The 13951-nt window shown below is 46.2% G+C and overlaps 1 protein-coding gene and 1 long non-coding RNA gene across 6 annotated transcripts in view; one reads left to right on the top strand and one right to left on the bottom strand.

Moving 5' to 3' along the window:
* Positions 1 to 13951, top strand: part of LOC142576102 (calcium/calmodulin-dependent protein kinase kinase 1) — a 254529-nt gene that overhangs the window by 192570 nt on the left and 48008 nt on the right. For 4 of the 5 annotated variants that reach the window (XM_075686047.1, XM_075686052.1, XM_075686051.1 and 1 more), the window contains exons 3-5: positions 8902 to 9279; positions 10371 to 10605; positions 12063 to 12251. In XM_075686047.1, coding sequence (XP_075542162.1) covers positions 8902 to 9279; positions 10371 to 10605; positions 12063 to 12251 — 802 coding nt within the window. Of the gene's footprint in view, positions 1 to 6576; positions 6755 to 8901; positions 9280 to 10370; positions 10606 to 12062; positions 12252 to 13951 lie in introns of those variants that run through there. The other variant, XM_075686048.1, reaches the window with a different exon arrangement.
* On the bottom strand, positions 8280 to 13268 carry LOC142576103 (uncharacterized). The gene is made up of 3 exons (XR_012826777.1): positions 13232 to 13268; positions 13018 to 13169; positions 8280 to 8450 (listed from the first exon to the last, which is right to left on the bottom strand). It is a non-coding gene; the product is annotated as an uncharacterized LOC142576103 (long non-coding RNA).

Below are 13951 nucleotides of genomic sequence, written 5' to 3'. Positions count from 1 at the left end.
GTGCTTGTCTTTTATTGAAACGAATACTGTGCTGTATGTTGTATGCGAGATAGCAAAGAATGTACGCATTTTTGACGTCAATCGCTGGAAGGTTATTCTTTTATTCTGTGAGGGCGATGCCGCGAGAAATCCCGACCAACTAGAGGCTAAGAGCTTTGCGGTAAAAATAAGAATAAAAGCTCTTTGTTCAGGGAAGCTTTCTGAATGCAGGAACCCTAGTTTATTGGCACTTTCTAGCGGTTCGGTCGTAGCGGTCACTAGCACTCTCCCCAGCATCGATTCGAAGGAGAACAATGGAATGCCTCTTTTGTCCAGGCCGTGACTACGCAAAAACTAAAAAAAAGAAGCAATAGGAAATGAAAAATAAGAAAGAATAAGCGCAGAGTATGTATCACTCTGCGAAATCTTTCGGGAAACATTGACCTCAAAATGCACTGGAGCCTAATGCGGCGAAGAGTAAAAGCGCATTTTGGCTACCGGATGGATGCACAATCCACCGAGGCCAACAGAATGCCCTGGTTTCCCATTATTCCCCTTGTGCTCCCCGATATACATCTTACTAGTGCGCGCTGTCGCGTATTGCGTTCTGCTAACTTTCTTTGCCGTAGACATGCTGGGATAGCCGTACAGTTATTTATTTTTTGCTTTTGTCGCATTTTGTTATCGCAGTTGTGCTGGCGTTTCTTGGGAACAAAGAAGCCACGTGCTTTGTTCAACGCTCTTCTTTGTTCAAAGTGCAATCGTTCATCTCGGCGTATACGAGTTTCGACAGAATAGTGCGGCTTCCGAGTGCAATGGTCGTACAGTAGTGCTATGTTGCAGACGCTCTTAGTTGTTGCTTTCTTTTTTTTTGTTCTTTTTCATCGTACAGTAGCCATTGCAGAAATCAAATAAAAACAATGCCCCTTTATGTTCTTGAAGATATAAGCCTACTAAAGAACGGAAGTAACCTTCTTTCTATGACATTTATTTCGTCAGCACGAATATACCTTAAGAAAACACGACAGGTTCAACGCCCCTGTCTATGTTCGCCGACGAGAATGTCACAATTCCCCTAGTTCTGTATAAGTGCATTTTAACTACTTATTGAAGAGAGCACCAACAGGTGACATAACCAGAAAAAAAGAACTATTATTTTTTGGGCTGTGTCTCGGAATTGAGCATGCAGTTTCCGGTTATTTAAATGCTTTCGCCCAACGCTGAATGGCAGGCAGAACGTGTCCGTTGTTTTAGATATAGATGCACTGGTTTAGATCAGGAACGCAGGACAAGAAAGACCCTGGGCACGTGGCTCGCTTTCTTTTGATAAAACAAAGCAGTAAAAGGAGACAGACCGATGCAATATGTGCGGCTGCGGGGGTGTCGCACATGTGATGTGAAGCGAATGAGATGTACAGTGCGGTCGACTGTTAAAGGGAACACTCTAACGTGCGGTTCTCACTCTGCTGGTGCTGCAGCTGCATGTGCATGCTGAAGCTACGTCAATGCCCTGCACCACTGTGTAGAAAGGTGCCAGCGCCACCAACCAGAAGTCAACTGCTGCAAAGCGGGGTGATTGTACACTTGCCAGAGTGGAAAATTCATACGGGATTGACACTCATGTGTTCTCTTTAACGGTGAACCGCACTGTGCACGTGCGGTTGGGATTTGACGGGAGCTGTCAGCGGAAATTACAAACTTAGCCATGGCTAGCTTGGAGTGAAACCCACGTACAGTTTTCTTCCAGGTGTTTTCTCCCTATTGCTGAAAAAAAGTATACGCAAAGTGCTTGTGTTTTTTCTTTTCCTTGATTATACCTATCCTCGATGTGTTTTGCGTACTTAGATAGCAAAGTAAACGTTTTTTTTTATTGTTTATGTCGGGGACCCCATGTGGGTCCCCGATTTTGCTGTCTTCGGTAAATTCGCGCTTGAAGGGCGGCCAAACACACGTTCAGACCACGAAGCCAAGGAAGGAGCTGTATTTCTGTTTCACTCGTGCGCGTACAAACAAGTGAGCGCTCAAGCTCACCGGCAATCGTCGTTTTTTTCTTCGCATATACGATGGGAGAGATGTGAAGCCGTTGTGTTTGCATGCTCGTGACAGTACCCTACCGTCAAACATGTAAGACATTTGCGTTTCCTGTCACTTAGTGGCGGAAAGTGTACCTTATGAAGAGGCGCTTCCAAATATCTAGGTTGCGACATTGCAAGAAATACATGTGCACATAAAATTATTCCTGTTTGTCTTTTTTTTTTTGAGGAGTTCAATTCGTAGCCGCATGTCTGCCAAATAAGTGCGACTGTGAAAGCATGCCAACGTCCCCGTACTGTGCGAGACACGGTGGCTGCTTACCACTGAATCTGAGAATTCTTTCCGTGGGTTTCTAGACACGAAGACGGGACAAGCCTAATGCAATGAACGTAGTGTCTCTACACAGCATTACCGAATCTTTGAAGAGGCGGAAACAAGCACTCTGCGGCCGCTGACTAAGCAGAAGCTTCAAGATTTTTATTTTTTTTTTCGTAAGACAGCGAAGCTTTTAGGGAGCAAGGACGCAGAGGTTAAACGTGCTTCTGCGTATAGTCACGTCTTTGTTCCGCACAGCCCAGTACAGCCTTCTACCTTTAGTAGCCTCAACTCCAGCCGAAAAACACGGCCTCGAAGCTCGCATGACATGCCAGGGTAAAAAATGTGCAACGATGGAAAGTAGGTCAGCTTTGCGAAACAAGGGCATTCTTTTTTGTAAGCTTTCGCGTTAGTGGCGCCATCTTTTTCGTTCCAACTCACTTCGGAGGGCGAAGAAAATGTAGAGACTCGCGTACGCGCCTTTCTTTTTTTTTGTCAAAGCACTGTGAAAGGAGAGCAAAAGGAGCTATGGGGCTTCTAGAGAGCGCATCTATCGACTAAACCCCCCCCCCCCAAAAAAAAAAAAAATCCCCAAGAAGAACACGTATTCGGGAAGCTCGTGAATAGCTTGTTCCGTGCTTCTTCACGCACAGTGCACACGGGTCGTCTACATATACTTAATTTCCGGTTACCTCGCACTTTAATACCGCAGCACGGTTACGCTTCTTCAATGACTATCGCCTTCTGTTCCGCGTAAGGTTTGACTTACCGGCTCAGACTTAGTCTCGAACTCAAAGAAAAGCAGTCTAATCGTTTTCATTACACTGACAGACACGCTGCTTTTTTTGCACTTCGCTGCAAGCACATTAAAACAACATGCTGTCCCGGTGGTCTGTCTTTAGGGTACTTCGAAGCTGGTTGATAAGTTGCACTGCCTAACTCGCGAGCAAAAAAGGAAAGGAGTTTTCTTTGATATGGTATAACGGTGGTCATCATGAGCGAGTGTACTAATTCAGCTAACTACGCCGCACACACGCACACACGCACACACGCACACACACGCACACACGCACACACGCACACACACGCACACACGCACACGCACACACTCACACTCACACTCACGCGCACACTCACACGCACGCGCGCGCACACACACACACACACACACACACACACACACACACACACACACACACACACACACACACACACACACACAACACACACACACATATATATATATATATATATATATATATATATATATATATATATATATATATATATATATATATATATATATATGTATTTCGGACGCTTTTCTCCTTCCTCAGTGTAGGGGAACCTACCGGATATATTTTCTCATTAAGCTCGTTGTCTTTGCTTTGACCTCGGAGTTTAAATAAACTAACTTTATAACGACGCCGACGTGACGTGCTGCTAGACTGTTGTTTTGGTGTTGAAAAGAAGCAATGCGTCAGACATGCCACTGCCAGCTCTAAGAAAGCTTTTTTTCGTTGGAAAGGCTCACTTCCATACGACATAGGCGAACTTCGTTTCCTGCTACCTGCTGGACTTGTAATCAATGCAGCACTACGAATGGGGACGGTGTCTGCTAGCGACGTCGGGTTAGTTTTACACTTTATAGCAAAAGAACATGCAACGGCGAAATTTCTTTCACCATAATATGGCGGAGAGCCTTACGCGAGCGTAGAGAAGACGTTTCGCCTTTTTATTTCTCTTCAGCCTCATTACGGTGTTCATTTAAGGTTAGGAAAATTCAAGCTTAATGTCACACTGGGCACGGCTATTAATGAGGCTTCACGCGTTGTCGGAGCCTTTTGCTTTCGCTTTAGTTCTTTCTGTTTTCACACTCTGCTGTTCTTCCTTTTTGTGCGTCGGTACTCTGTTTAATTCTAATAGCGCCGTTAATTTTCCAGCCTGTCGCTGTGTCATCTCATCTCAACAGAGAGCACGCCTACTTTAGGTTTCTTTTATCTTTCTAGCCTCCTTCGCATGGGAACATGGATAATAAAAAGCAACGTATTGTTTGCTTAGTGGAGACATAAAGCGAGAAAAAAAAATCCTGAAGTCTTACTTCCCAGAAGCCGCGAACTCATTAGAAGGTAAGCCGCAGGCGGCGCGGGGGAGTGGGGTGGGGGCACTCCGAATTAATTTCGACCTCTCTGGCTTCTTGACGCTGTGCAAACATAATTCGCGGTACAAGAGCGTTTCTGCATTTCGGCGCCATCGAAATGCAGCTGCGACCGGCGAGGAATTGAACCCGCGACCAGGCGCCTAACAGCGTTGTGCCGCATCCACCAAACTACCAAATTTGGTCGTGGGGAAATACAGCTGCAGAGTACATGTATACTCCGTTTTAAGCTAAAAATGGGTGTCCGTGTCTTTTTGCAGTGTTTTTCTTTCTTTCTTGCTTTTGTCTTTGTTATAGCGCGCTTGTGTGCGTAGCTTTTCCAGGTGGACACAATGTTCTAAGCCTTACACACTTGTTGACATGATGTGCACAGTAACGCCGCTACGAGACTGCAAGACTAATGCCCTAACAATATTGAATGGGCTCGGAGCAACGCATCGTTAATTTGGGAGATTCGGTACACGCGAATAGCGCCTGCGCTGCCTCTTTCTACTTTTTTTTTGTATTCGAGTTTGTATAAGGAAAACATGAGTGTTTAGCAGAAAAAAAATAATGATATTTGCATGCGCTGGATTTTGAGAAACCTTGAGTAGACGCTGTCGGCTTTTCGCAAGCGCTTTGCGCAGGAATTGTAGCCGCCGGCAAATCGATAGCGTCTATCACCTCGCCCGTTGTCGGATTTGGACGGTATAAATTATGCATGTCGCGAGCTTCTTTCCGTCGGTACGGCCAGAGCTCCCAGTCTCGAATTTCAATTAGGCGCACGTTTTTTCATGCAACCACGCGAACATTGTGTTCGGGAACGTTGTACTCAGGTCGTTGTTCGATTCACGCAGAGTTTCAGAATGTAAAAAGGACTTTCTGCTCTGTTGCTAACCGACCGAAGGTAAAGTTATTTAGTGCTGGCAGATATTAAGAACGCTATAAACACTGTAGGTACTTGCGAAGCAGTCAAGACATGTTGCTTATATGCAATAACGTTGTTAATCTCCCTGCCTTCCTGCCTTTTATTTTTTTTTGTTAGCGTGCGCGGTCTGCAGATGTAACACAACTTCGTCTAAGTTGCTGCGTAACGATCTCCGCCTAAATGCTCTGGATTTTTCGATTGCTTCCCCAGTGCCCAGCTACCTCGTCCTCCTGCTCTGATTGCTTCAGCCCTTTTAAGAACGCTTTGGAGGCCACCGTTTATAGATCAGAATTTGCAGCAGTTCTGGCGGGCCGCCATCTTTTGCCGGCGGATCTGGAAACTAGCAGAGAGTGAAAGAAGAAATGCGATACGCGCGCAGGCTTTTCATGTCGCATGCTTTGCCGCTAATGTGCAGTGGCAAGGCTTTCGCTTCAGCTTGTCGGTGATCATGTTGCTAGCCCTGTGAGAGCAGCACCGACAGCTGGCGACTGGCGTCGAGGTTAAGCGCACTCGCTCTAAGCTGATATGCAAGAGTAACAGACACTGGTCTACGTGCTGACCACGTATGAGCACTAGGGAAGGCAGAAAAAAAAATGGCATGCGGTTAAACTGGCTTGTGGAGCACGAACCAGGCTCCTACAACGGTCTTCTTTGTCAGTGAGAAAATATGCTCTCTGTTCGCTAGAAAAATAACGAGGGAATGAAACCGAATAATATGAAAGGTCAGAAAGGTCCCCGAGACAAAACTTATATTCTATAACGCAAGTTTGGGCGCCAGGTCTGAGCGGCGCTCGCCATCCACGTCATACACCGCGCTGAAAATCAGACGTGCGTTATATGCGCGTACGTCAATACGTAGAAGTAATTATGCGCTGACCTTACGAGCAACGCTTGAGCTCGATTGTGCGATATTTCTTCGGGAAAGCTGGCAACCCTGCCCTTTTAAAGCCTCGCGTCGGATTTCGCGAACATGATTTAGTCACATGCACGGCTGAGTATCGGTAGCACTTTACGTATTCCTTTTCCTTCTTTTTTTTTTACTCTCTAGTACAAGCCAGGGTCATTACATTCGTAATTATAGACAGCCGTAGCGAAGCGTACACATGCTAATGAGTGCTCAAGGGAAAGCAGGCTTAATCCGGGCTCTCCGGCTTTCGCAGGAATACCGCCTGTATAAACGACCGGGAGAGATGAGCTTGCGCTGCTCTCTGTGTAACACAGCCGCGTGTACGGATCGATGTAGGGTCCGTAGAATTCATAGTGGCGTCCACGTAAGCTCCTTGTTTCCTGATGTACGCATGTCACATGTAATGGTCATTCGAAATACATCGGGAACGCATAATGTTCCCTCCAACGACAGAGTAAGTTCTCATGAATCTCATTCTTATTATTAATAATGTTATTTTTATTAGGAATTCTCAAGAGGGCCAGCGGCAGTATTTCTTGGCCTGTTGTTTCGTTAACGTTGCGGCGGTCACCTGAGGATGAAAATTTAGGTTGCTCTTATGACCATGACCAGACCGTGGCGGCAATAAAATTCTTTCTGTCCATGAATCGGTATTTCGTGGGTGCAAAATTTGCTAGTGCGTAAAGTGGGAAAGTTCTATTTGCCAAGTTTCTTCGATACCGGTGGAATTTTTTAAAGTGAAGTGACGTTTATGGAATGTGTAAGAATACGTGTACGCTTTAGGAGAAGGGCAAGAAAGCAAAGTGGGCCTGACGGTGCACGTCTCCCTACAAACAGTCATACGATTAAACAGTCACAAGAAACGCCACTTTACAACACAGTAAACATAATGCAATGATATCTTAATGAGCAACGTATTCTAAAGACGTAGATTCAATAATAGTATCGAACCGCAGTTAAAATCTATGTGTTTAACATTTTGGTTGAGCAGAAACCATTCTATAACACTCATTTTATCTTCTAAAAAAGGAGTGCATTCCTAAATAAGTTTTGCATTCTGTTTGTAATGTTAACGAAAAATATGATTAAATGAAGTTCAATTAGGGCGTGTAAAAGCGTGATTTTCTTTTTCTTTTTGTACTGGAGCTGCTGGTATTTACGAGTTTGATGCGTCTACTCACTCTTAATGGCTTGCTGAGGCTGCCCTCACTGATTGCATCGTCGAAAAAAAAGGAAAGGAAGAAAATAACGCGTGTAGAAAATATCAATCGAAAACATTACACTAAAGAGACTCTAGTGCGTTCGCATTCCCGCACGTAAGCAGTCTTAAGCGTCTTGGCCGAAATTTTATTTGGCCTGTGTCGCCATACGTTACTATTCTTTTAACAGCGATTCGTGGCGCTGTGCTGCAGGCTTAGCTCATCCAATGTGCATCACTTGATGCACTGTCCCTTTGGTTTAACCCCTGTTTTTGCCATGGTGCTCCAGATGCCGCCACCTTTCACTTGTAACTCCAGAGTTGACCGGACGTTCGGACTTGCGAATGGTATCACATGTATCAAATAATGTAAGTAAGCCTTAGTTTAGGCATTAAATCCGACGCTACATTTTGATTTCGCTTTCTTTCGAAGTAGAAAGTTATCAGAGTTTGTTAAGGTATTCTTAAGTTGCTTTTATCGAATAGTCGTTTTTGATTAGATTTCAAAATTTCGCTATTCGAACACTTCGAGCTTTACACAAACCGGTGGCATTCGACCGCCTACGGCAAGTCCAGCACAGGGCTCTTGACCTAAAAGCCTTCCATTTTATTGGGCAATGAAAACAACCATCCGCCGCTGCAAATTTGATTGTCTGTATACTGCAATACTGCGTCTAGATCCTTGTCAAATGATCTTGCATCCTCTATTCTTGAGCCGCGGTCTGATTCCACAACTGAAAGGGCGACAACGAAAATGCTGTCAAAGTTCCCGCATAACACGAATGTAGACGAGTGGTTCCAGCAAGGCCGCCGTCTAGGGTGTACCAAAGCATTCACCCGCCTCTCTTTGCCACATCATTAATCTTCCCAGTACTTCGACGCCGCTTCCTTCTTTATCAATGCAGAGTAGCAGACTAGAGCGCACCAGCTGAGATCTTCTTCTCAATTTTTCCTGTAAATAGAATATAAATATATGTCTTGCATCCCTAAGTAAGAATAAAATGGGATTTCGTTGCACGTACTTTGTGTCAACAAAGTAGTTCTTTTTTTCCTCGCACGTTGGAGCTTAGACGATATTTTTTCAATGTCCTCACAATTTTCAGAAGCTTTCGCATGCATTTTTTTGCACATATATCTATACATATATATGTGCATACATATATACGTTTATATATCCTCTTCCCGCTGGTACGTGCACTCTATTTTTTGCTTTTTTGTCGTGATTTATTTAATCTGTCTCTTTCGCTCGCACATATCCCGAATTTCATCTGCACTTTTTAATGTGCGCTGATACCGTGTAGCAAAAAAGAAAAAAAAATAGTATCGTGTTCGAGTTGCGCTTAGGAATTCTCAGCAGCTGTCTTCTTCCGTTGTCGCAAAGTACACCTGCCGTGTTCTCGCAGGCCGCCGTGCGTGGAAGACTGCGGCGATGAGGAGCCCCTGCGCGACGAGATCCCAACTGCCGCGACCACGGCCACGACAGACTGCTCGCCGACCCGCTGCTGTGCCGAGCTGTTCGAGGACCTCTGCCTAGGCCGCCTGAGCACCAGCAGCAGCGGCAGCGGCGCAGGCAGCTCTCCGACGGCGCAGCTGAGGCACCGCTACCCGTGGGAAGGAGTGGGCGAGGACCCGGTACGTGAGGCTGCCCTTGCTCCTGCCGTCATGCCGGCGCAGAGGCAGCCCCGCTTCTCGACGACCTCCTCCTCGTCGGCCGCCTCGACGCCTGACGAAAGCAGCAGTGGCGCCGCCTCGTCCTTGTCGGTTGCCGAGGAGATCGAAAGGTAAGCGGTGCAGGCAGCAGGAGGGAGGGAGGGGGGCGTCCACGAGCTCGCTACGTCTCCCTACGTCACCAGTCCTACGTCATCAGTCATGCCTTTAACAATGATTAAAAGGCCTGCTACGCAGTTGCAAAAATTTTGGTGATAATGAGACAGGAAATGTGCGGACACCGCCGGTTGCGGGCCCTGATGGGCAATTCCATTGCCTTCGAGCAGATGACTTGGCCAAGGTTCAAGACAGAGCCGCTTCCGTGGGCTCGTCGTCCTGGAGACCGACGCGAACTTGCGGAGGCGGCTCTAACCTTGAGTCGTCGTGCATTCAGGCCAGCGTCGGGATATTGAACCGCTTGCTAGGAAGCTTGACATCAGCTTATACTCGGGGTCTTCGCAAATCTGTTGTACGCCAAAACTTCCACCAAGATGACATGCTGGACCAGTGAATCCCTGTTGTAGTTTCGTGAAGTAATTTGTATTGAAGGAGTCGGAAAGAGTCCTAAATATTGATTTGACTTGACTTATCCTTGTTGGTTGGTGTAAGTGTAATCAGTCTAGCTTGAAATAGCATGCATATTAATGGTCATCCAGTACACTTGATCTATGGGTGTCTGATAGCGGCGCGCAATTCCACAACTGTAATGCCAGCCAAAGTCACGTAATTGTGTATTAAAGAAGGCGTATATAGAAGAGAGCGTGAGAATTTGCCCTGCTATTTCTGTACCGCAGTTCGCGTGTACAGGGAGTATTATGTCAACTCCCCGCCTTTCACATTTCAATTCCGCTGTGTTCTGTCGTGGTCCTCATTTTTATTATTATCTTTATCTTTTCAATTACGTACCTATGATAGCAAATCATACTTCTGTCTACACTAGCTCACGTTAACTCGTTTCTCTGTTTTCCTTTTTTGCTAGTCCTGTCGCGTGCTTTTTTTTACATCTTTGCTTGGCTTCAGTAGTACATGATATTCTGCATAAAACAGACTACGTGATGGTCTAGGCGAGGTGAAATCTCTCTTGGAGTCATCATCTACGCCAGTAGAGCTTGTATGGGATATGGTTTGTTACAATACGTGTGTGTGGGGCCCTGTCGGCTCACAGGCTGTCGCTGTCGCCATGCCGGCGTGTGTCGAGCCCGTTCCTGGCGGCGCCCGAGTTGGTGCCGCCGGAGGTCTTCTTGCCGTCGTCGTCGTCGCCGCGGCAGCAGCAGCAGCAGCAGCGGTCGCCGTCGCCACAGCGTCTGCCCAACCCCGACAGCCCTCCGCCGGAGGCGTCCGCCATCGGAGACCTGCAGCGAAGGCGCCGACTGCCGCGCATCACCTACTCCATGTCCCAGGTGAGGCCACAAAGTTCCTTACTCGCGCTGCAGGGCATTCGGCCCTTATGCAACCTTATACAGTTTGCTCCTTGTGCAACCCTTATCCAGATTAGCTTTAGACAGCTGAATGACGGCAGCCTAACGTATCGGCAGAGCACTTGCTTGGACTTGACAGAGCTCCAGGCGCTTTGCTGCGTGCACTCATAGTGTTCCCTCTGTCCCGCTTTCCTCTTTCTGTTCCCCCTTTCCCTTCCCCCAGTGTAAGGTAGCAAACTGGACGCTCGTCTGATTGACCCCCCTGCCTTTCCTCTCTCTCTCTCTCTCTTTACAACGCGACATCGCGTTTAGGAAAGTCCTTGGGAGCAGGGCTGCGAAATAAGAACATAGACTAAAATGATAAGTAAATTCCGTGGTTTTTGCGTGCCGAACCAGCGATCTGATTACGAAGCTCTCCGTAGTGCTGGACTGAGGAATTATTTTGACCACCTGGGTTTTTCTTTTTAACTTGCACTCAACGCACGGCACACGAGCGTTTCTGTCGCCGCCATCTGAATGCCGCCGCCAAGGCTGTCATTTGATGCACCCGACCTCGTGCTTTGTAGCACAACACAAACGCAAGTAACAAAGGCATGTAGAAAATACACGGATAGAAATAGAATGTAAATTTAAGCCGTAAGACTGTCCTGTGTTACTCCTGCTTCGTGAGCTGGCACGTTTACATGCAGTCACACTTCATCGTGCGGGAGTCACGTCTACACTACGAATTAAGTAGGTTTCTCAAGAGTGTGTGTTTTCACACTGTAATGACGATTAGCACTTTCTATATGAAGTAATGGTAATACCGCACAAGTATGAACGAGCAGAAGAGATTTAATTAAATCTACAGTTAGCACTTGAATGAGCACAGCTTACAGGGCCGAACCGTACATGGATAACCGCTGAACTAGGCATCAGGTTGCAGCATGCTGCAGATATGTTGTGCTCGATTCCTTCTCCATCCCAGCGTCCTTTTCGGGACATCAAGGAATCATCGCAAGGCTGATTAAAGTCACTCCAAAGAGCGTCTGAAACCGTACCGATGATTTCACACATGATCTATGGAATTCGTTTCGGCAGCCTTTAGATGTCTCTCTTTCGTCATCAGTTGACTGCTGGAAGTGTGCGAAGGCAACCCATGCGTCAGTTGATGAACCACCGCTAAAATGACGAAGACATACCATTACTGGAAAGTGCACGTATACAATGAAGTGGTTTACGCGAGATCGGAAACATACGGCTCACGCGGAGCACCTTAGCGAGGACTTGAATAAGTTTCCGTCTGCCAACCAACGACCTTTGAGAGCACACATAAAATTGTAAGTAAATCAAAAAAGGCCCTCAGCAAGTACAGCCTGCGAGAAGTGCATGCATAGACAGTCGCAGACTCTTTACAACCTCGAAACGCAAATCCTCTGTTCCGTTTGTCATCGACGCAGGACTCGCACCTCGTGGGTCCTGGCCCTGAGCGGGCGCTGTATCCGGCACTTCCTTATTCGCCGTTCAGCTCGCCTTCGTCTTCGCCTCGGCTCGGCCGTAGTATACGTGAGTCACGCAGGGTCTCGATCGAGGCCCACAAGGGTTACACGCAGCTCAACCAGTACAGGCTCAAGGAGGAGATCGGACAGGTAAGCTGGACCTATATACGCGTGGCTGCATACTGTACCGATGGTTACAAAGAAAAGCTTTAGCTAGAATTGGAAGACGAGAAGCCGCGAATAAAGAGATGCCGATTTCAACTGTAGCTGTAATTTGTGCCTCTACAACAGCAAAACGGTAACTTTTACAGGGAGAGTACGCTGTGCGAAGCCACATAAAACGCAAGAACGAAAGGCTGCTAGTGACGTCACCCTCGAGTTCCTGCTGTAGCCAGAACGTCAAGAATTCTGTTCGCGGCACGTCGATTCTAGTTAGTTGAACATCGGTAGAGACGAACAACATTGCGTTCTGAAGGAATCAGAGAGTCAGCCAAGCTGGTTATGACGCTCTCCAGCACCGAAACTTACCACATATCGGACACAAGAGAGCAGACAAACATGGCTCTGTTTCCAGCGCCTCTTCTTTTAGTTTTCTTGTAGTAATTACCGTTTTCTCGCCAAATTAATGAAACGAGACCTTTAAAACGACACTTTACCTGTCCCACATATTGTGTCTGGCTCTTAAGTTCCCAATTATTTATTTATTTATTTATTTATTTATTTATTTATTTATTTATTTATTTATTTATTCATATTGTCAACCCTCTGCTGAGGGTTCTTACAGGGAGGGTTTAATGCTCGGCATTAGAGCTGACGAGGCCTTTTGACCCTTAAAACATTATTAACGGCATCAAACATTGTATATTTTGTGGCAGTCACTCGTCAAACATTCGATTACGTAAAATTCATTACTTACCTCAATGAACAATGTTTTTGCAGTTAATGCTTGCAACATCAGAACTGCAGCCGATCACCCCTGGGGGCATATCATTGCGTAAGATGTCCTAAGATCACCACCGATTTGAAGTAGCCGCGACGTACGTCGATGTCTAGCACAGTTCTGTACCGCTGCAAGATGAGAACCACCTGAGAAATTGAGTAAAAGGTTGATACATTGAGCTGCAACTTACCATGTATATCGAATCTCTGTAGCTTATCCGCAATGCCTCTCTGTTGTGATGTGTCTCCTGAAGTGATTGCATTAAATTCCACATTGGGAATAAATTATATATTAAAGCAATGATAAAGTGTGGGGTTAAACATGCCAAAACTGGTCTGTGGGTTAAGAGGGACGGCTAAGGGAAGGGCAAGTATGAATTTCAATCACCTGTTCTTATTCAATGCAAACTTAGTTCTAAGTCCACGAGGGATTTGTATCTAGCTGCCACCGAAATGATGGCCGTTGCGACCGGGACTCGAGCCCTCGACCTCGTGCTCAGTAACAGAAACATCACAGACACTAAGCCACGGCGGGTAGCTTCATATCTACAGAATGTTGAACTACCCGCTTAATTATTAAAGATTACCTGAAGTTTTTTTGTATTGATTACAGATTTTATTTCCTTACATAAATTGGTAGTAACCACTGCACAAATTATGAGATCTGCCGGAGAGGGTAAGTTGTTGCCGTAAAAATAACATGGCATAATATCGCTACACGCGTCGTTAAATGACGCGGTGTCCGAAGATCCCCGCATCCTGAAACGACGAACCCGAAAATATGCAAGTGAATTATAGGTCAAAAATTTATCTAAGAAAGCATTTCGGTTCCTGACGCGACTTTTCCATGGGCTATGTTATCGTAAACTTTGAGGCGCCAATTGCCAACACAGTATCGGGACACAAATGTA

This window comes from Dermacentor variabilis, chromosome 3 (genome assembly GCF_050947875.1).
Source record: "Dermacentor variabilis isolate Ectoservices chromosome 3, ASM5094787v1, whole genome shotgun sequence".
Taxonomy (NCBI): domain Eukaryota; kingdom Metazoa; phylum Arthropoda; class Arachnida; order Ixodida; family Ixodidae; genus Dermacentor; species Dermacentor variabilis.
Note: the sequence above shows the minus strand (reverse complement) of the source record. Positions and strands in the feature narration are given on the sequence as shown.